General features: G+C 35.2%; 3 protein-coding genes across 13 annotated transcripts; all 3 read left to right on the top strand.

The window, feature by feature from the left end:
* Nucleotides 1-92: 92 nt before the first annotated feature.
* On the top strand, nt 93-479 carry LOC111797630 (uncharacterized). The gene has a single exon (XM_023680689.2). The coding sequence runs from the start codon at nt 93-95 to the stop codon at nt 477-479; it is 387 nt and encodes a 128-aa protein (XP_023536457.2).
* Nucleotides 480-1,584: 1,105 nt separating this feature from the next.
* Nucleotides 1,585-6,355, top strand: LOC111797700 (uncharacterized). 9 transcript variants are annotated; one of them, XM_087124421.1, is made up of 7 exons: nt 1,586-1,865; nt 2,229-2,388; nt 2,494-2,582; nt 2,675-2,752; nt 2,908-3,004; nt 3,758-3,937; nt 5,397-6,355. In XM_087124421.1, the coding sequence occupies exons 5-7, from the start codon at nt 2,939-2,941 to the stop codon at nt 6,021-6,023; spliced, it is 873 nt and encodes a 290-aa protein (XP_086980547.1). In that variant the 5' UTR covers nt 1,586-1,865; nt 2,229-2,388; nt 2,494-2,582; nt 2,675-2,752; nt 2,908-2,938; the 3' UTR covers nt 6,024-6,355. The 9 variants fall into 9 exon arrangements, with proteins under 9 accessions (XP_086980545.1, XP_086980547.1, XP_086980548.1 ...); XM_023680801.2 differs by having other exon boundaries at nt 1,588-1,865; nt 2,675-3,004; nt 5,397-5,604; nt 5,698-6,355; XM_087124419.1 differs by having other exon boundaries at nt 1,585-1,865; nt 2,675-3,004.
* An 8,846-nt stretch (nt 6,356-15,201) lies between these two features.
* LOC111797697 (rop guanine nucleotide exchange factor 14) lies at nt 15,202-22,198 on the top strand. Of its 3 annotated transcripts, none has more exons than XM_023680795.2 (8): nt 15,207-15,709; nt 16,384-16,486; nt 19,143-19,517; nt 19,633-19,787; nt 19,875-19,949; nt 20,031-20,300; nt 20,985-21,332; nt 21,717-22,198. In XM_023680795.2, exons 2-8 carry the CDS (start codon nt 16,411-16,413, stop codon nt 22,071-22,073), a joined length of 1,656 nt encoding a protein of 551 aa, XP_023536563.2. In that variant the 5' UTR covers nt 15,207-15,709; nt 16,384-16,410; the 3' UTR covers nt 22,074-22,198. The 3 variants fall into 3 exon arrangements, with proteins under 3 accessions (XP_086981014.1, XP_023536563.2, XP_023536562.2); XM_023680794.2 differs by having other exon boundaries at nt 15,208-15,709; nt 16,330-16,486; XM_087124888.1 differs by lacking the exon at nt 19,875-19,949 and having other exon boundaries at nt 15,202-15,709; nt 16,330-16,486.
* The last annotated feature ends 405 nt before the right edge of the window (nt 22,199-22,603 follow it).

Below are 22,603 nucleotides of genomic sequence, written 5' to 3'. Positions count from 1 at the left end.
TGACGATCCGCCCTACGGTGCCTTCAATCAGCGTAACCGACGGACATCTCGATAGAATCCGAAACAGCAGAATCGGATTGCTTGAAGTCCAGATGAAGATCGTCGTCCGAGCCGAGAATCAAAATGCTAGAGCACAGGCAAGCTTCTCACATACCGATTTCGTCCTGATCTTCGACGGCATAGAAATTGCATCACTGATGGCTCACCGGCCGTTCAAAGTGAATAAGATGAGCTACCTGGATTTGCATTTCTTAGTGGAATCATCGGCTATTCCGCTCAATCCTATGCAGATGCAGCATCTAAGCTGGTCATTGAATAGGAATTTGATGCTATTCGATCTTAAAGGAAGCTCGAGAACTCGATGGCGAGTTGGAGTTCTGGGACCGCTCAAGTTTTGGTGCCATTTGAACTGTCGCCTCAGGTTTTACCCGCGCAATGGAAGCTACATTCCCGCGCCTTGTTCTTCAAAGGATAAGTAATTTGCAGAAGAACTGAAATTTTGAATTAATTTTAAAACCACAAATACGTATAAATACGTATAAACGACACCGTATTGTTAGTTTTTCTTTCTTTTTTAATTTCCCCAAAAAAAATCTCCTCAATATTTATTTTTTTCAAATCAATATTATTAGTATAACAAACGTCCAATATAATAATTACTGTTGAGTTATACTCTACTTTTTTTGTACGGCTGGTAAATGAATTTTAACTTTGATAGAAAATTTAATGTAGATGAAAAATAACCCGACGAGTTTGTATAAATGAACTCGGGTAACAAAATAACATAGCGCACAAAGTATAAATGAGTTATATGGGGGATGCTTATGTTCAACACTTTAGTCATTTTTTACTACACCTTCGAGACTCACACAATTCCTTGTTCGATATTTGAGAATTCTACTAACATGGCTAAGTTTATGGCACGGTTCTGATACCATGTTATGAATCACGACTCTCTACAACGGTATGATATTGTCCACTTTGAGCATAAGCTCTCAAGTCTTTGCTTTGAGCTTCCAAAAAAGGCATTGTAGATATATTTCTCATAATTTACTCCCAGTAATTTTCAACACTGTAATATATTTAAAAAATACTCTATTTTTTTTAAGTGAAGTTAAAAATGTTAATATTTATAAAAAATAAAAAGTTTAAAAATTTATTATCATTAATATATGAACGAAAATTATCTATCGATTCTTCATTTATTTTCCTTATCTTTAATGTCACTATTGAAAATTCATGAATATTTTTTAAACACCATACTAATAATAAACATTTTTTTTTAAACTTTTAAAAAAATATATAATGGTATTTTTGAAGTTTTTTTTTTTTTAAAATTAGGAATATTAATTAAAATTTAAAAAATTAGAGTATTTCTCATTTAATTTATTTATTTTTATTTTTTTTTGTGAAGTTTTAAATATTTTTTTAGATTTTTAAAAAATTTAAAATATATTTTTAAGAAAAATTTTAAAATTTTAAAATATTTTTATAACTTTTAGCATATAAAATATTAAATTGAATAAAGTATTTATATTAATTTATTTCCATTTCATAAATAAGCGAATTTGAATGCTAATTTCACCGGGTAGCAGTAAAAGAGACGACAAAGAAATTGTGAAAGCGGTTAAGCGGCGGCATATTAGCTTTTCGTTCAAGGTCAAGTTTCCCTCCATGTTCATTTCATCACCATTTCTCGGACGTGTCGATCATGGAGTTGCCATATTTCCAGATGCCATTTTCTCAGAACTCTCTCCCATGCAGAGTCTCTCTCTCTCTCTCTCTCTCTCTCTCTCTCTCTCTCCAGCTCTGCCTTTTTGCCGCGATTCTCCCGTGCTCTAATTCGTCTACATTCTCTTCTTGCTGTAAGCTTTTGTTTCATCGCATCGCTTTTATTAACTCGCTTCAATTAATTTCCGTTACTTACTTGATTTGCGTTGTTTTTTGATCCATTATGATATAGGAATGATTCTGTAGTTTAAATATGAACAATCGCTCTTTATTCACTTAGGTTCATTGGATTTCTGTGTGATATAAGAAAATGTGAGTGGTGGAAGATGAAAAAGGAAGCGAAAATTGATGGACGGACTTTCGATAGTTGTTTTTCTTTGGTATTGTCATAAGAAAGTGTGATTGAGGGGATTTTTGGCGTGGTTTTTTTCTTTTTTTTCTTTTTTTTTCTTTTTTTTCCCCTTGATCATTAGTTGTATCTGTCACTATTTTTTCAGTGAACTCAATTTCGTTCCTGTTAAATAATCAATCGCACGGTGCCAAAATTCTGAAGGCTGCTTGATAATCGAGAGAAAACGGATTAGTTTTTGAGTTGTTTTGTTGAAGGAATCTGGTCTATCTCCCTGTGGTGCACACTGAAATTGGGGAATAACACTCGTACGTTATTGTAGACTTTTGAGATGCATCGATGCTATTTTCTTCTTTCGTCTTTTATGTTAAGATTCAGTTAATAAAAAGGTCCACTATCCTTCTATTCTCAAGTTCTTCTTATCACGGGATTCTGGGTGTCCGGACTGTGAAGTAATGGCCTGCACTGCATAATCTAATGATTAGCTTTGGAGGAGATTTTGGTATCAACTTTGTATCTGCTTAAATGATATCAAAATTTATTATGCAACTTCCTCAGCCCCAGTTTGGTTGAAGTGATTTGTTTGTTATGCAGAATTTGGATTCAATAAATCTGGTTACAGCTTCGGGAAAGTCATTGGCATGTAGTTTTGCAAGAAAGGTAGCAGTACTGGTGGGTTCAATGGCTTTGCTATACGAGTTTCTGAATATCACAATATTATTTATCACGTGGCCTTTCTCGTTTTTCATAAGTACATGCTCATTAATCTTGAAAACCTTTGTTGTTGTCGTTCAAACTTGGTTGGAGCTGTTGAAAACCTCGGTCAGTCTTCACTTGAATATATTGTGGACAACTTTGATGTGGATAATTGCGTTTGTCTCCCTTCCTGGACGAATTTTAGCTGCTTTAAAGAGGGAAAGGCAGGTTAGCCCTCTCGCCCTGTTGTTTCTTGATTGCCATCTGTGCTTGTTCAATGATGATGTACTTTGTTTCTGTCTTTTCCTTTGTCTGTTTTTGATTTGAGATTTGTCTTTGAGGAAAATATGCACATAGAAAAATATTCTTCAACTTACGGTAGTAGATTTAGACTTGAACTTTTCATAGACAACAATATGACGATTCCATTTGCCTACACATAGGAGTTAACTGCCTACTCAAATTTCATAGACATGACACTAATTTCAGATATAAACAGGTGTGATATTAAAGTGGTAGATTTTGAAAAGTTCAAATAATTACAAATGTTTCCTGAGTTCGAAATTTATTCTGAAGTCCTTAATATTCAAAAGCTAAAAAATGTTATGTTAATAAGTTATAATAACTTGGAAAGGGATTAGGAAACATACCATCGAGTTCTTTGCAGCCTGAGTAATGAAACAACAATTTGAATTGTTTTACTTATTACTAATCGATTGGAGAAGTGTTGTTCAAGCTTTTGTTTGTTCAAGTTCATATTATTGACATTTTGAATTTGTTCTTATGTTTGGTATGAATATAGCAGAAAGTTCATATTATTGACATTTTGAATTTGTTCTGATTTTGTTTGTTGGTCGCTTATGGGATCTTTACTAGTCAATTAAGTAATTGAAGTATTGGAGTACCAAGTCGGCTACTTAGGAACATGCTGTTAATTTGATTTTGCGATTTTTTTACTTGATAATGATTGATTTTATGCAGTTGCAAAAAAATTTGCAATTTCTGGCAATTGAGTTTGACAATGTTTTGTGGGAAAGAAAGGAGCTTCAAAAACAATTCCAGACTGCTATGAAAGAGCAGAAGATGATGGAGTTAATGTTAGACGAACTTGAAATGATACATGAAAAGGCGACCAACAAGATTGCACTCTTAGAAAGTGAGGTAATGGCCTATCTATCTCCTTCAGGCTCTAGCTCCTGTACTAAATGTCATAAATTACGTCGTGGAAGGTTAAAACTCAGAGCGACTACCATAGTTTCAATAAGAAGTGGAGGGAGGAATTTATGCAGTTGGTAAAGGAGAGGTTGAACTTTGACATGAAAACTTGGTTTATTTCTTATGAGTTGAACCTCTTATATCTTTCAAGAACTCAGTGGAAAATTCCGTACAATGTATTAACAAATAAAATCTCTCTCTCTCACACACACACACATGCAATGACACAGTTATAATGTGAATGTAACTTTTAAGACGTTAGAATTTGCAGCAAAACTGTTTCCTGTTCTTTTGTCCCATGCTCCATGTGCAACTGGTTTGAGTTACTGTCATCTCTCATGGAATGATATTAACGTGAATTTGTGTTGATGAGTGCAATAAAACATTGATGTAAATTGATTCCGAGAAAGGAAAATGTGTTTTCCTTTTACTCTTTAGGTTGCTTAAAAAATCACCTGGAAATCTTTGCTTGTGTTGAACCATGTGGTTCTGAATTCTGATAAATATTGCTACTCAGTTGTGATATTTCAAGTAATACCAGCCAATGTTTTACATGAAGCCAGGGAAATTGCCGGTTCATATTTTTCAACAATATATGCCTATTTAGGATTCATACTAGTTTGTTCTTTCACTCTTGACATGTTTTTCCTAAATTTACTCAAAATCACACAGCGATCTGTAATCCATTAAGTTAGACCAAAGCTATTCCTTTTAAGTTTCTACCTAGTTGCTTTGGAAATTCAATTGTGTCCCAAGTTCAAGGCAGGCTCCTGCAGCCAGCAGCCAGATAGTCTAATCTTTGTTATAAGGTGGTTAGTTGTTTTGTTATTTGCAAGTGGTTGAGCTGTAATTAGTTATATATTTAAGAGTTAGTTTGTTCTGTTATTTTCCGTCTGGTTTTCTTTTTAAGGAGCTTCGATCAGGCTTGTAAAGCATCTGAATATGTCAATAATACATTCTGCTAATGCATCACATCAAAATTTCTCTGGTGTGAATTAACATTAGTTGTGTGTATTGACATGTCGAATGGGATGTTTAATTATTTACTAGTCCTGTGAGTTTTTCTCCAAAATTATAATATAGCTAAGTTTTCGGCATTTTGGACTTCTCATTAAAATCCTTTACTGCAACAGCATGCATCATTCTTCTTGAGCAATCATTCTTAATAATTGTCACAAGGTTATGCAAAGAGTTCAAATCAATTTTAGCTATCTTGCATTCTTATGTAGAGAAAGAGGAAAGACACGACCATGGCTGTGTGTAGGATGGGAAAATGTCAGTTCATGTGAATGATTATGTCATAACCTCGACTGTCTATTCTTGTTATTGTTGCGTGATATGTTAATAGTAGCTTAGCAATATTTCCTGCTTCCAATAAACTGTTTGCCATAATTTGTTCCATCAGGTTCAGAAATTGAGAAATGAAAATCTTCGACTACAAGAAATCAAGGGCAAGGCATATTGGAGCTTAAAAGGTATTGATGTCAAAAGTGAAGCACAAAAAACTGGCAGAGTTGGCAGCGACATTACCTACGGTATCTCATCATGCTCATCCAGCTATAGTGACAGCAGCCTTGTTCAAGACCTCTCTCGAAGTGATGCTTTGAAAGACGGTAATGTATCTAAAGAAAAATTTATCAAAATTTTAGAATCTGGGTTTCAATCTGGTGTGCTCATCCACAATCATACTTCCGAAATCCTATCAGAAGATGAAGATATCACTGAAATTCTTGATGAACAAAGGGAGGTTGCAGTTCACCGAAGTCTATTCAGTACCCTATTGTCGCTTTTGGTTGGAGTGGTTATATGGAAAGCTGAAGAGCCTCACTTGTGCCTTGTAGTGGCTCTCATGTTTGTGGTTAGCATCTCATTGAAGAGCGTAGTTGAGTTCTTCACCACTATTAAGAATAAACCTGCTTTGGATGCTGTTGCTCTTTTGAGTTTCAACTGGTTTGTGCTTGGAATACTGGCTTATCCAACACTGCCAAATATGGCTCGTGTGCTTGCCCCTCTGGCCTCAAGGGTTGTCTGAAAGAACGTGGAATGGTTCGGTTTCTCCATTTCCTGATTCGCTCAGAACTACTTGGCCTGGAAAGTTGAGAGGTACATCACCTAATACCACTAGACAGACGTTAGACCATAAAACTTTATCTTCCAGTTGTGAATTCCCGTAGCATGTTATATGATCAAGTTTGAGAAATTTTGATGCTTGAAGATGAGGATGCAATAATGTTTTTTTAAATATATATTAAAAAAACATGGATGCAAGTAGTGTTTATAACTTGTAAATGGGCAAGACTTTCTACTTGAATCTAACTTATTGGTTCTCTTCTTGTATGACTATGATTGGTCTGTTCTCATGTCTTTCCAAGCTTAATGAACAGCTAGCAACTGATTGAGTTGCAATGTCGGAAGTCCACAATTATGAGTCATCATATTTGGGGACTTTTATGATGTTAACCAAGTATTGCGAACAATCACTGGATCAACCCAACCCGGGGGTCTCTGATGTTTGGGGTCCTAGTAGAAGGCACATCAAAAAGAAGAAGAAAAACGGAACAAGTATTTGTTCGATGTGTTGACTGCCTTAGCTCAAAGGCGTTGGAGTTTTTAGGTAAGTTGTAATCTCTCCACTCTAATTCGTGTCATATGGTTTTGTCAAAACAAAACCATTGTTCAGTATATATCAATTAGACCATTGTTCAGTATATATCTAACACCCTAATTCATGTCTAATTCTTGTTGGACACTTATAACATTATACATATGCATTTTATTTAAAATACATATCAATTAGACCATTGTTCAGTATATATCCAACACCCTAATACACAACAAAAATAACATTTTTTTTAGAGTAAGGTATATAGAATTGTCTCAAGCATATAAGTTAATCATATATATTCTTAGAAAAATGTAAATGCTTATATGTCGTGTTGTATTCATGCTTTTGTTGGCCTACATGGGTCGGGTTGGTAGTTGCGGTGGTAAACCATAGGCAACCATATTTTAGAAGGTATATTCAAGCCTTAATGGAACTTTAAATTGTTGTTAAAATTGTTTTGAATGGAAGGACAAATGTGTGGCTGGGGTCTCTGCTCATTGAATAAAGTCTACATTTTTGTCTTAAGCTTTAGACTTAAAGTGGATTCGTTTTGCTTAATTTAGCCCTCTGTGCTTTGGTGCATTAAATGTTTGGTTTTGGATGCTTGGATTCTCTTTTGCCACATTACTTTGCAGCATTGTCTTTATTATTGTCATATTGGTTGGCCGACTTGTCGGTTCAATGCTCCGGGGACCAGCTTTTGTTATATATATATATATATGGTTGCTATTAAGCACAATATTATGAGAGAGAAAGCTATTTGATGCTCAGGGTTATTAGTAGAGTTGAAGTGTCGTAATCAGTCAGATGTTTTGCTTTTTTAATTAGTTGTTCGATGGTGATGTTTGGTTAAGGCAAAGATATTTGCTTTGTTTGAATTGTGACAATATGTTAATCCATATTTGATGGAGTTAATCGTGTCAATTTTTTCTTGTTAAGTTTAGTAACTTAGTTGCTTGATTTTTTTTTTGTTTTTTTTTTGTTTTTTTTTTGTTTGTTTGTTTGTTTGTTGCTGCTGCTGCAGGTTTCGTAGTGAAACTTCTTTCAAGGTTTCGTAGTGAAACTTCTTTCAAGGTTTCGTAGTATTTGTTAGATTCTCTTATACAGTTTTTTGTTTACTTTTTTCAAATTCATCTGATCTTTTTCCTCATTTAAGAGTCTATTTCTTTCTTTCATTCCATCTCGAGGAGTGATTGAGATGAAGTCAGCTATGCTTTCAAACTCGTGAAATTACGAATTTGAGAGTATAGATAACACAATACTACATCTAGAAGTTTGTGGGTGGAGATGAGTTCAAAACGAACCAATACAATTGAGTCAATTAAATCCTCTGTCTATTCTATTGGTTAAGTTAGACTCTATTCTATTGGTTAAGTTAGACTCTATTCCCTCTTTATTCTTTTACTCGGGAAATAGGTTTTGCTGCTTCTCTTTTTCTTCTCTTTCTCCTTATTATGTTTTAGAAGGTTTAAGGAAAGATTAATTCGACTTTACTCGTTCACCTCTCTTTTTTTCACGAATTTGAAAGAATCATTTGTTTTGTAATTGAGATAGTGGGGGAGACGAGCAAGGTTGGGCTTGTAGTTCATAAGATTAGAACATTTCTTTCTTCCATTCCTTCCCATCTCAAAGAGTGATCGAGATTAGTTCAAGTTACGAATTTCAAAGAATCATTAATACAATACATCTACAAGTTTGTTTTGTAATTGAGAGAGTGGGGGAGACAAGCAAGGTTGGGCTTGTAGTTCATAAGATTAGAACATTTCTTTCTTCCATTCCGTCCCATCTCAAAGAGTGATCGAGATTAGTTCAAGTTACGAATTTCAAAGAATCATTAATACAATACAAAATCTAGAAGTTTATTTGTTCAGTAGTTGAAGTTTGTTTGTTCTGTAATTGAGGTGCATCTTATAGCTCATAAGATTAGAACATTTCTTTCTTCCATGCCATCTCGAAGAGTGATCAATTCGTGACAAATCACGAGTTTGAAAAAATCATCAATGCAATACTGCATCTAGAAGTAGTTTTTATGTGACCCCTCGGGTCCGCAATTAGACAAAAAAAAGGAACACCATTGGTCGTTGTCACTATTATTTGCATTAGTTTTGGTAATTGTAGAAGGATCTAGTATAAATTATTTGAAATATAAAGTATGAATTGTGTATTTTGATAGATTACAACAACACAGAAATCAAACAAAACTAGATTGCATGTCTATATCAAACAAGAACAAGAATATTTACTGTTCCCCATTCAAAAAAACAAAGGGATAAGAACAATGGCACAAAGAAAGGGCCTTGAATAAAGGAGAGATTGCACCATTTCAAGGAAGTTCCTTTCAAATTGGGGACCAGCTGATGCCAAATAGCTACCTAGCTACCTTAGCTACCTCCTAGCTTCCTTGTTTTATTATTATTTTTGTTTTGATTATGAAATCATTTTTCACATCCCATAATCTTATGGACTACTGATTTAATTTCATCTCAATAATTGATTCGAATGGAGCGCCCAATAATTTTCGTTATATTTCATTGCCCCGCCATCCTCTATTATTTAAATCATCCAATCGTAATCGTAACCTTTTCAATGATTAAATAATCTTGTGTTCGTTGATTTTGTTGGAAGAAAGTTTCACTTCGGCTAATTTAAGGAATGATCATGGGTTTATAAGCAAGGAATGTTATCTCTGTTGAGCAAAATCAGGAGACAATATCATATCATTGTGAAGAGTTGTGTTCATTTAACCGAGTTTTTGTCCAATTATTCTTGTATATATTTATATATATGTATATATCGTTAGACGAACACGACTCTCCACAATGGTATGATATTGTCCACTTTGAGCATCAACTCTCATGGCTTTGCTTTGGGTTTTCCAAAAGGCCTTATACCAATGGATTTAGTATTCCTCGCTTATAACTCATGATCATTCCCTAAATTAGCCGAGGTGGGCCTCACTTATAACTCATGATCATTCCCTAAATTAGCCGAGGTGGGATTTTCATCATCTAACATGTATGAGTAATTTTTTAATTTTCAATTCGGTTTATACATATTTAAGGAACTTTTTCTTGGTTAAGCAATTTATTGGAAAAACTCAAATTTATGTTAATTTAAAAGTTAAAATTTAGGTGATAAGATAGATAAATTTTCGTCTGTTAATTACCTTTTGTGTCCCCTTAATTTGGGAACAATATTGAAATGGTTAAATTGTACATTTTTTTTACCATACCCTAAAAAGTTATACAATAAGGGAAACCATGTATTGCTTTTTTACAATTTTACTACTAATAGATTTTACCTCGAGTGGGACCATAAAAAAGTTGTATTAATAATATTTTGGTCCTCCTGCTAGTACCGGAAGTGATAATAAAAATGGGTCGGCTCAATTCCAAGGAAATTAGGTGGAAGCTGTACAGGATAATTATAAAGCTATACGACTAGAAATCGATCCCTATAATCAAAGTTATGTACTCTATAGCATAGACTTATCGACACAAGGAACCGAGAACATACCAAAGCTTTAGAATATTATTTTCGGGCACTAGAACGAAACCCACCGTTTTATTTATTTATTTAGATAATTTTTTGTAACAAGGTAAATTTTATTATTATCATAAATAATATATTAGTTAAGTGATGGGTGATTTGATTTAAGTGTATGGTACCAAATTCCAAGCACGGAGAGACAGAAAAGTCAACAGCTAAAATAATTAGGACAGAAATTGCAATGTGAATTGCTTGACAACTTCCATCATACTCTTTTTCCAATTTTCCATTATAATTATCTTTGACTATTGCCTTCAAAATCTTATATATATATATATATCTTGATCTTCTGAAAAAAAAAAAAAAAAAAAAGTCAAGGGTCAACCCGACTAGCACGCTAACTATAACATTCAACCACCAAGATCCAGAAAAAAAAAAAAAAAGGTCGAAGGTTCGAGCGGAGAAAGTGGTAAAGGAAACCCATAATTAGAATGTGGGTATCCAAGACTCGAGAAAACAGGAAAACCCATTCTAAGAAGATCGATAACAGAAGACCGAATAAGATTGAAGTATGAGCCAACAGCTCGAGAATCCGAATATATATATATATATATATATATATATATATATATATATATATAGATCAAAATATTAATATAAGAAAATTATATATATTTTTTAATTTTATTTAATTGGGGTGTTTAATTAATCATAATTGTGTGCGTGTGTGTATTATTTTATTGTACTATTTTTATTAATTTCATATTTATTTTACGTAATAATAATTATACAATTAAAAACTTTGATAGTGCTTTGAAAATTGTTTTATTTTAATTAAATTACATTTAAATATATCTAAATTGAATTAATTTATTTTCAATAAATCATAAAACAAGCATCTATGAACATTTATAAGTATAAATAATAAAAAATTTAAATTTAAGTAAAATATTCACAAAAAAATAAATAATATTTAAATATTATTATATACAGAGACGTGCACCGTTGAAATATTTGTATTATATTTCTAAAAAAAAAGTAATAATTTCAGAGATGAGCCCAATAATTAGTAAAATAACATAAATGCCCCAATGCAAGTGCAATCAAGTATGGAATTGAAAATTATTGGTCCTCCCTGAATTGGGTAATTAAAATATGCCCCATAATAGAGAGAGAATCTTTACCTTTGAAATCCATGTGGTTCGAGACCTGACCACAGCAGTCAATTCCATGGACCTTCCCATTTAATTTAATTCATTAATTAATTTATTTATTTATTTTTACAAATTATTATTATTATTATTTTTTTTTATATTTTATAACAAGAAAATAAAGGAATGGGCACAAATAAGAATATTAGGCAGTTGTCTTTACCCAAATCAATTTTATTTTATTTTTTACAAAATTTTAAAAAAATAATATATATGTATATATATATTCAAAATCTTAATAATTAATAGTGCTAATAATGATAATAATCTCAAGTTAGTGGTCGTTTTGCTAACTCTTGTTCCCGGTGCATCGTAAAGCTGTTTTAGAAGCTATTGGACTGTCGGGGAAACTCCTTATAAAACATCGAAAATAGTTGTCCCAAGCCCACCGTTATTAGATAACGTTCTCTTTGCATTTTTCCTTTCGGGTTTATTTTAAAGGTTTTAAAACGCGTCTGTTAGGAAGAAGTTTACACACTCTTACGAAATCTCACAAGTTGAAATTTCTCACGAGAAACTTCTCGGGAATCAGTTTATAGCCATAAATGATTTAGGGTTTTTTTTTATTACTTTATTAGAAAAAATATAATAATATATATTTTTTTTAATATTTGTGTTAATTCCCAATTATTTATTTATTTTATAATAGATTTTATATCTCTTAAAAAAATTAAACAAAATCAAAATATATTTTTTGGTTTTAAAAAATTTGGTTTGCTTTTTAAATAAAAAAAATTTGAGGATTGTTTATAATTTTAATTTTAAAAAATTAAATAATTATTTTTAAGAGAGAGTTGGCACTGGAAAACAAAAAGCGCACGTGCAATTACTGTGACCACTGTCGTCCCCAACACGCATAGTGGCATTCTCGTAATTAATTTGAAATCCATGACCTTTTTTGTTAACCTCCACGCGGAAAAGAGGCCCCCGCTTGGTTTGAAATTAAAAACCAAAGCGCTATTACACCATGCCCGCTTGAAATTGAATCGCGACCGATGCGATAATCGCTCTTGACACGTGTTCCAATCCTATTCGTCTGTTCTCACTATATATAACCCTCGCATCACGCAATCACAACCCCTACTCCTCGATAGGGTTCCCACTAGCCTTAAATGTCTGAACTGTTTCCCTCTTTCCCTTTCTTTCTTATCTTTCTTCTTTTTCGTCTCTTTCATGGCGGTGGCGATTTTTTTTCACCCTCTCTCTGCCCTATTTTGGTTCAGTCATCGGCGGTCTCTAATTCGCTTGGTGCAGGTCGGGAACTGTTTCGCTTCTTGATCTTGTAGTTCATGTTCTTGAGTTTCCCCTGCTGTTAGGGGGGAAAAATTGGGCGAATTGGATCCCGCCTTGCATCAACTGAATCCGAGACCGCGATGAAGATTGCATGGATCTAGCGTCTTTTTCCTGATGCATTTTCTTCCAAGGTTTGGATTGTTTTCGCTCTTGTAATTTACTATTATTAAGATCTGAAAAATCCATTTCTAGGAGCTTCGTTATTGGAATTCGAAGGTTTAACTCACTTGTGCGGTCTAGATTTTATTGATCTTTACACGTTATATTGTTGGTATCAATGCGTGTTTATTTGACTTAATCGTTTTGGACGAATATCTGATTAGTTATTACTTTTTGACAAGATGTTTCTGTGTTCTTGACGATTGATTTGGCGGAATCGATATTTGCTATAGCCTGATCTCTCTGTTTGGAGACGGTTTCTGGCCTTATTTCATTTGAAAAGTAAATAGTAATGGAACTAAAAGTGCTTTCGGTCAATTTGAACTAATCATGGTTTGTTCTGTGCGTGTATGTGGTCCACGTTTGCGTCATTCGCTTTCTCGATTCTTCGGTTTTGTAATTATTCCATGGATTCACAGTGCGTTTCGAGTAAAATTCCATCAACACTTTTTCACTTTGGTTTTTATTATTGTTGTTACGGTTTAAAGCTATGTTCTCCCTCCCGTTTCTTTTAGCATCTTCTTTATCGAATTACTTTACAGTCTGACACCACACCGTCGTCGAATCTTTTTGTGTTCTTTGCCGACCCAGCTCAACAGAGCGTACTTTGTTCTCTATATGTAGTAACTTTTGATCTGTGCATCTTTCTGAAGAAGGTTATCCACTATTCTAATTGCAATTTCCTAGTTACCCATTGTTACTCTCTTTGATAGGCATTTTAGAAAACCGTGAGGCCTTTTTCTTTTCAAATTACTCAACTTGGAATCTATCTTTTGATAATACACAGACCCGCACTTCTTCACTTTCTTTCTTTCTTTCTGTTTATTTATCTTTTTCTTTCTGTTTGTTCATCTTGGGAAGTTTTACTCTGTCATTACAACTATAACTTGATTGATCCTCCAATTTCCCCACTTTTTAAATTTAAGTTTTATCAATCAAATTTTGCCCAAGAAATCTTTTCAGGGCCTTTCGGTTATCATCCTAGAATCTGATCTACTGTTGTGGTGGAATCTAATGTAGGTAAGGTTGGTCAGCTGTATGACTAGGAAGTTTTCTTATGTTTACAGCATAGGAAGTTTGTTTCTCGCCAGCAAATTCTGTTCATTTCCCAATAGGTTTTGGGTAATAATGGAATCAAATATCTCTCTGTTGCTAGTTGGTAAAGTTTATGTAAGATTTATGTGCTAACCAATGCACATATTGGATTTCTAGTCCCACAATTTGTTGAACTAAAAAAAACAAAAACAAAAACACAATTGCTTGGATGATTATTTCAATCTTTTAAAAAATAAATTGTAAGAGGCCTTTTTAATTGATGTTTCATTCTGATTGATTTCTTTTTCATTTTAACCAAACTTGGATATATTTAAGAACAGAAGTTGATCAGGGTATGGCTTGATTAGAACACACATGATCGTGAGTGTGGGCCTGAGCTTCGGCCATTGAAGGAGTTTTGTACAGATTGGAAGTTTTGTTCGCCCAGTCTGTGGGTGGACCATGGCTCCTCAACGAGGTATGTACAGTTTGAATGCTTAGTTGGTGGTGTTTGTATTTGGTTTAGTTGAGCTGAGACCAATATATATATATAATATATATATATATATATTAAGAATGTGGAAGAAACAGTGCTGTTTGACAGTATCATACTAAATGAAATCAAGCGAGTTATTCTTAAGAACCTTATTTTGTTTCAATTGTTATTTTTTTTTTGTTAATGAATGTGATGATTTTCAGACTCATTAATGGAACTTGTAATACCCTAAATTACAGCGATGTCCTTTCTTTTACTGCCTTTTGCGGGTGACAACGGGGATGGGATAGCTGTTGGGTGGTTAGGACACCCTCTTTTTAGAGATAAAGAAAGAAGGGCGCGAACCGTATGCCGACCTTTTTTGAAACATTTCCGGTTGTTTTGGTAACGGAATGGTTAAGAGGCGATCTTCCTTTTCAAAGAGCGGAATCGAAGTATAGTGTTGAACAGGTCAGTGTAACTGTTGAGTTCTATGGTGGTGAACTCAATGGGGTCAGTTATAGTGATTCTGGAAGCTGTTTACCCTCAAGAGAATGGATATCTCGGATTCTATATTGTACGGTAAAACTTGATAATAACATTAATATATGTAATTTATTAAAAAAAATGGTTTAATAGATTATACAAAATTAAAAAATTAATAATTTGTAAGATGTTCCATCGAAAATTAAATAAACAATCCCACGACTATAAGATTAGATGTGACGAGTGCGAGTGCAATTCATTAGGTAGACACGGTCTTATAATTAAATTTAGTAAATTCGTCTTTATTTATTTATTTTTATTATTCATATTGATTTAACATAAAAATTACATTAGAAAATTTTATTTTAGAGATTATGATAGAAATCATGGTCACGGTATCGATTGTTATTATTAATTATTATTTTTTATTTTTTTGTTTATAATATCATGAAAGGGAAAAAAAAACAAACTGAAATAATTGTTTTGAAAATGAAAGTGTAATAAGAAACCGCCAAAACGGATCCAATAATCAGAGTTGGGCCCCCGCCCATTAGTTTTTGCGGGGCCCACTTTTAATCCAACTGGAATTAAAAATGCCACGTCAGAATGGCGTGAAATCTAACGTGCAGCCCCACTTTGATTATGCTTAAACGGACGGTCTAGATGGACTTACTGTGCGTCATATCACGCGCCAAAACTGTACGTAAGTTTCACGTCTATTCCGTTTCGTACGGATCCTCTCTCTCTCTCTCTCTCTCTAAGTACTGACTCTTCTCCTTCTTCCTGCACTCTGTAAATCCATCCGCCATTTTCACTCTCCCGAAGCTCTGTAATGGGAGTGTTTTTTTTGAGCTTCGAGTTCGGTGGAGCTTCCTGTGCAGTAGCTTTTGAGATTGAGTTTATTGAGAGATGATGCTCCGGCTCGGCCGTGAAACGCTGCTGTGAAATCCGCTTTCCGGTCTCAGGTGGTTTGGCTTTACTTTTGCATTGTGCCTTATTTGCGCTAGATCCTAGGGCTTGTTGGTTCGAGGTTTTTCTTTGTTCTGTAAGACTTCACGATTCACTAGGATTGTTTTGTTTGTTTTCTTTTTCCTACACTGTTATTTGTGTGTCGCATTTTTCCTGAATAGTTTGTCGTAAGCTACAGATATCGGAGCGATATTTGGTGAGGAAATGATGTTCGAGCTTTGACATCTTGTTTTGTTAGTGGTACTGTAAGTCTATTGAAGTTTGCGACCTTTCTCGGCGCCCAACATTGTGTTTCTGCCTTTTCCGGTTCTCCGAAGTTTCCTTAATGCATCTTTTGAGAACTGGATTCGTTTTTTTTTCCTTGATCTTTCTTTTACTTTTTGGTCCTGCTGACTTTTTCGTTTTCTTGATCTTATTATTTTAAACGCAAATCAAATGCTAATCATTCATATATAGCTGAAACATCGACGGAAGTTGAAAACAAGTTTTGATTGGATTAAAAATTTCTTCGCCATCCATAGTACAGACATTTCCCGTTCTAATCGGTGACCTCGATTCATGATTTCATCAAATTACTCTTCCGGAAAGGGCTAATTCTTGATCAATAATCATGTAGTGGGCGCGTGTTGCAAGTCTCAAGTGATTTTGATCGATCGTATTTCCTCCACAGCCTCAAGCTTCCAGAAAAGATAACAAGATGATGTCGATGCGGAGAAGCCTGGCTTGCTGCACAAGGGACCGAGGAGTCAGCCTGGACATGGACGAGCAAGAGAGTGAGTCTTAGCTTCCCTTTACTATTTCACGCATCAGTACTACTTGCCTTTAAAAGCATCAAATTCAATTTTTTATTACTACTTTTGGCTTCTGCTAGATTTTAGTATACAAATCTCACTGTTAATTAAAGAAGTAGCTACCATGGATTTGAATTTGAAAAATTAGAAATAACTCCACTTGCTGCTGGGACAATTTTTTATTCGTACAGGTTTGACTAGCTATATCATTTTGAAACACACTCACCACGTCCACATGCTACAAAGGATTTTTTTTTTCCCTTCCAATTTCTTTATTGCAAAGAATGGCTATGGCGAAGTTGAAAAGAAAAGGGGCGAGGACGGTGGGCCAGGTAGAGAGTAAAGAACGTGCTTGGTATGGTTGGTAAAGAAATTAAGGGGGCTCGAGGGAAACGATGGGTCAGTAGGAGGCACATATTACTACCAAGTGCTCCCCTGTCTCTTATTAGCCTGACTCATTGGTTAGTCCCATGCTAGTTCTGGTGCCTTCAGTTATGATTCTGAACGCAGTATTTATTATACTTGAGGACATCAAAACACTTAAAGCAGTATTTATTAAACGTGTGGGTTTCTAGTTCTATGCATTGACTGTTGGGGGTTGTGTTATTTTCTTTTCCTCTTCATTTTTTTAATTTTTTTTTAAATTTTTTTTTATTTCAACTTTAGTGGGTGTTGGAGAGGAGACTGAACCTTCAAGTCTTGAGAGAGATATCTTATCGGTTGAGTTATGTTTGGATTGACGAAGTGATTTTAACATTCGGGATTTTGTTGGGTAGGAGAAATGCTTCATTGAGTTTATTTATTTATTTTATTTTTACATTAATTTTTTTTCATATTCATTTTGGAGATCATCAAATTAGGAATTATATAAGTGCAACTTCAAAACTATGGGACATTGAGGGATTTGGTAAGGTACACTCGGGGACTTATAATTCCTTTTGGATCCTTTTTAAAGGAATATTGTACTTATTCTAGAAACTAAAAAAAAAAGATGCTATCCTTGATCAAACTCCAAATAAATAAATAAAAAAAAGTGTGGACTAAATCATCGATCTTTGAGATGGTGATTGGAGCTTTATTGACAGTGTTATGCTCAGATTGGCTGCTTGGGACCATCCAAATCCTTGGTTAAAGGATGATCATGAGATTCTAATTCTAATATAGTAATTTAAGATATTACTAGCCAAGGGATTAAATAAGCTAAAGCATTGAAGTTTAGCCTTTTCTATTAGTTTTCCTCTATTTTCTTTCCAGAAAAGAATGTTATTTCTTTGAATACCATGGTTATTTTGAGCACGGATTACGTATCGTGCCAAAAGTTTTAAATTTTTGGTTCTGCTGTGGACCCTAATTGATCCCCTCCGGGCGCCCTTGGTCCATGTGACTTTGTTCGTGCTTAGCACATGGGTGATGTGTCCAGGAGAGAAATCCGTGAGTTTAGATTTCTTCGGCTTCCTATTTATCAGTTTTCCACGGATGGCTCAGCGGGTGTAAAAATAATTTAGAAAATATAGCTCAGGTAGACAATTGATGTAAAATTTTAGTGATTATTGAGCTTCCAACATGCCAGACGAAGAGGACAAATTTTTGGGCGAAGAAGATCACATACCTTAAGACAAGTATCCAAATTGCCAGAAAAGACCAACTTTGCGGTGTGACTTGAGCCAGTTGGCTTTAGAGCAGTTCTGGATGGTTGTATTCTTTCTTGGAAGTAGTATGAGAATATCTAACTAGGGTCCAAATAACAATAATTACAGAAGTTTCTGCTTTCGTTTGGGCTGTACATCTTCTGATGAAAGCTAACCCCATCTCTCACAAATCAATATAAATAGTTAAAATTTGTAGATCGTAATTGTTCTATAGTTTGTGTAAATGCCAAGTCCTAATTATTCTTAGAAAAGTTGCCTTTGCATTCGCATCTGCTTGTTGTATATATTCAACGCATAGTAAAATGTTTTTGGAACAGCTTCACTAGAACAAGTGTGGGTAAATTTTCCCACTATAGCTGTGGCTATCAGTTCTAATTAATAATTATTTTGCATTTTGACACACTTTATTCAACTTTTCTAGAACAGGGACCTGTCATTTGTCGTTTCTCCTTTCATTTCCAATGGGCAAGATCCACATGAGAATCCAGTGAAGATCGTGCCCATTAACTGATCCCTAATTGCCGCTAGCTCAGGCCAATTACTCCTGTTTAGTATTTAGCCTTCATGTCTGATTCCCTCGTGAACAATATTTTACCCTTAAGGAGCTAGAAAACATTGAATGTCGAAATTTTGATCCCTAGATTCATCAGATGATCACATAATAAAACTTTCAACAACAGAAGGAATGATCCATAATTGGTGGATTTTGGAAGCCTAATTAGTTTTTTTCCCGAGGAAGATCCACGATACACTATATTAGAAAGCCTTCGGAAGTGTATGTCTTCACATCAATAATTACGAGCACAGCAAATTAATCATACTGCTTTGATATTTTAGACAAGTGTCTTTATCTTGTATCTTCTTCTTCATAATTAACTTGAGAATTCAAAAGAGCTTCAACTCTTCTCTTGATTGCTCGCTTTTTTGTTTGCTTAAATGTAAGATAACCTAAAGTTACTATTGACAAACAATTTTTCCGTGGGATTCAGGGATTATGACTTTTAATGGTCTAGAGAGTTGCGTTTTAAACAATCAAACCTATGAAAATGAAAGCGGATCGGGTACAACTGACTCATTGGAGGATCATGATTCAAGCTGTTCTTCTAGCAAGGATGCTTGTGGATCTTTCTCCTCAAAATGGTTGGCAATGCCTAGGGACGAGCAGGATTTGGATGAGTGGGAACTAGCAGAAAGCCCTCAGCAATTATACATGAAAGAGAAACATGATCACACCGTTCAGGATTCAGACGTGGAAGCAATGAAAGAAAAGTTCACAAAACTATTGCTTGGTGAAGATGTCACAGGAGGGCAGAAAGGGCTCAGCTCTGCCTTGTCACTGTCTAATGCCATCAACAACCTAGCAGGTAGACTATACATTGCATTTCTAATTCATCATAGTGGACCCTTTTGCTTAAATATATCATGTATTTGCCATCCATTTCCCGTCTCGACCTTGAAATAATATATAAGGTTTTGCAGCCTCGGTTTTTGGAGAATTATGGAAATTGGAACCTCTTCCTGAGGAGAGGAAGAGTAAATGGAGAAGGGAAATGGACTGGTTGCTGTCTCCTACTCACTATATGGTTGAATTGGTTCCTACAAAGCAAAATGGTACGAGCGGTAGAGTGATGGAGGTTAGTTGTGATTTAGTTGCAACCAGAACTGTTAAACATGATTTTGAATCTCATATTAATGAGATGTTGTGCACAAATGTTCTGTAGATAATGACTCCGAAGGTTCGGGGAGATGTCCACGTGAATCTTCCCGCTCTCCAGAAGTTAGATTCCATTCTAATTGTAGGTGGTCTAATTACCATCCGTACTTGCTTAAATTATAGCTCATCTGCCTGAATTATATGCTGTTTTCTATTATTACAGGGAACACTGGATTCAATGGCGAAGACTGAGTTTTGGTATGCAGAAGTTGGTAGCAGGGCTGAAGGAAGAAGCAAGAGTATGGACCAAAGCATGAGGTGGTGGCTTCCATTACCACAAGTACCATCCACTGGACTATCTGAGAATGAGAGGAAGAAATTGCTCAACCATGGCCGAGTTGTACATCAAGTATTCAAAGCTGCCAAATCCATCAATGAAAGCATTTTGTGTCAAATGCCCGTACCAACTGTTATAAGGGAGGCAGTCCGAGCTGTGAGTATTCTCTATTCACTTACAGAATACAATTCTATCAGCTAAGAACCATCCATAAGTTCTTATCTTTATACTCCTTCATTTCATGCTACAAAAACTTTTGCAAAATTGAGCATACAACGGTTGGAACATCGTGTGAGATCACACGTCGATTGGAGGGGAACGAAACATTTCTTATAAGGGTGTGAAATCTCTCCCTAACAGACGCGTTTTAAAAACCGTGAGGCTGATGATGATATATAACGGACTAAAACAGACAATATCTGTTAGCGGTGGGCTGGGCTGTTACAAATGATAGCAGAGCCAGGCACTGAGCGATGTGCTAGCGAAGACGCTGGGCTCCCAAGGGGGGTGGATTGTGAGATCCCACATCGGTTGGAGAGGAGAATGAAACATTTCTTTTAAGGGTGTGGAAACCTCTCCCTAACAGACACGTTTTAAAAATTGTGATGCTGACGACGATACATAATGGGCCAAAGCAGACAATATTTGTTAGTGGTGGGCTTGGGTTGTTACACATCCGTTCTCTCATGCATTGAAATTTCGAATTTCCGCTCTTACATGTGTAATGTTATACGTTTTCTTAAAGAAAAATGACGTTTCTTGTGAGTATTGCATGAATAGGATGAACCTGGCAAGTCTGAACATATGTCCTAATTGTTTTGGCTACCATGAATTGAACAGTCTGGAAAAGCAAACCTGAGTGAAGAACTTTACAAGATTCTGATATCAGAATCTGGTCCAGCCGAGAACATGCTGAATCAGCTTAATCTAGAATCCGACCATGGAGTCCTCGAGGCTATAAACCGCCTCGAAGCTGCAATATTCACCTTGAAAGAGAAATACACCGAACAAAGTGGCAACAAATCTCCAGTTCGAACTTCTTGGCCTTTTGTCAAGGACAAAATGGCTGGTATGGATAAGTCGAAATTACTCACTTGTCGAGCCGAGATTCTTCTACAGCTACTAAAATCAAAATATCCAAATCATCCTCAAACCTTTCTGGATATCTCAAAAATCCAATATGGGAAGGTATGTGTTCTTTCTGCATTCATTATTCGTCGAGTCAGTCAGTATATTATGTCACCTTTTTTAGATTACTAGATTCTTTTATTACAGTATGAAACCTTACATTGAGATCTTTGTTGGATGGTAGTTTCGAGTACAATAATAAGTCGTAATAAACCCGAAAGCATAGCGCTCCGTCTTAAGGAGAAAAAATGAGAACATAATAATTTGGACTGAACTCTCTGAGTAGAACCATTTCCCTTTCTTGAACAAACAGAGATTTTTATTGTTTCATGGACACTGACTTTCCAATTTTGATAAACAATGCTAGTGTTGGGACTCTTGAGTTTTGTTCTTGTTGACACACTAAAACCAGAAATCACATCTGTTTCTGTTTGTATTTCATAGGACGTCGGGCACTTGATTCTGGAAGCGTATTCACGGGTGCTCGGAAACTTGGCGTACATTATACTCTCTAGAATTGCAGATGTTCTGCAAGAGGATGTTATGTGCAACAACCCAAATTCACCTGCACCATGTTGTTTTCCAGGGATGAGTCTGTTGAACAATTGCAGGGATCAAATGTCTGCTCTCCATGCGTGGCAGCCGCTTATCGGCCACCCGAACAGTCGTCCCAATATGACATTCTCAGCCAGCAAAGTCAGAGGAAACTCTCCGACTGCAAGTCCGAGCCGAAACCGAACGTCGTGGTTCATGGGGAGAGAGGTTTGTAGGAGTGTTTCATCTGGAAATAACTCACCATAGCCTTTTGAGGTACATTGACACTTGCACTTTGTTCCTCTGGGAATCAGAAGAAGCATACATATTTTGAACTCATTGTATATTGACTGTAAAGTTTAAAAAGCACAGTATATTTATAGTTTTGCGTATCCTATCTATTTTTTTTTAGGGTTTTTTCATGGGATAAAGACTCGACCCTAGGTCGAAAGCCCTCAGCTCATGCATCGATTTATCGAAAGAATCAATGTTATTCCAATTTCCTTCGATTAAAACAGGTGAGCTGTGTGACTTCGTACGAGACCTCTTTCCCTTCTGCGCACTTACTGTCCACACAGTTGCGTTGGTCTCATCCCCAAGACTTGCTTGCTTCGTATCGAGTGCCTCATGATTCTTTGAGTGCCAGCCGGAGAGAGGAATGCCATCAACTAGGTGCTATTCGCTACTAACCACTCGTTCGTCTCAGACTCTGCGTTTCAAGTTTGTTATCCTAATTGTTTCTCCTCCGACTCTTTCTTTGCATGAAAATTTTACAATTTCTTTATATATATTTACAA

Source organism: Cucurbita pepo, chromosome 6 (assembly GCF_057944985.1).
Source record: "Cucurbita pepo subsp. pepo isolate OVF chromosome 6, ASM5794498v1, whole genome shotgun sequence".
In the NCBI taxonomy this organism is placed as follows: Eukaryota; Viridiplantae; Streptophyta; class Magnoliopsida; order Cucurbitales; family Cucurbitaceae; genus Cucurbita; species Cucurbita pepo.
The sequence above is the reverse complement of the archived record's forward strand: the minus strand, read 5'-3'. Positions and strand labels throughout refer to the sequence as shown.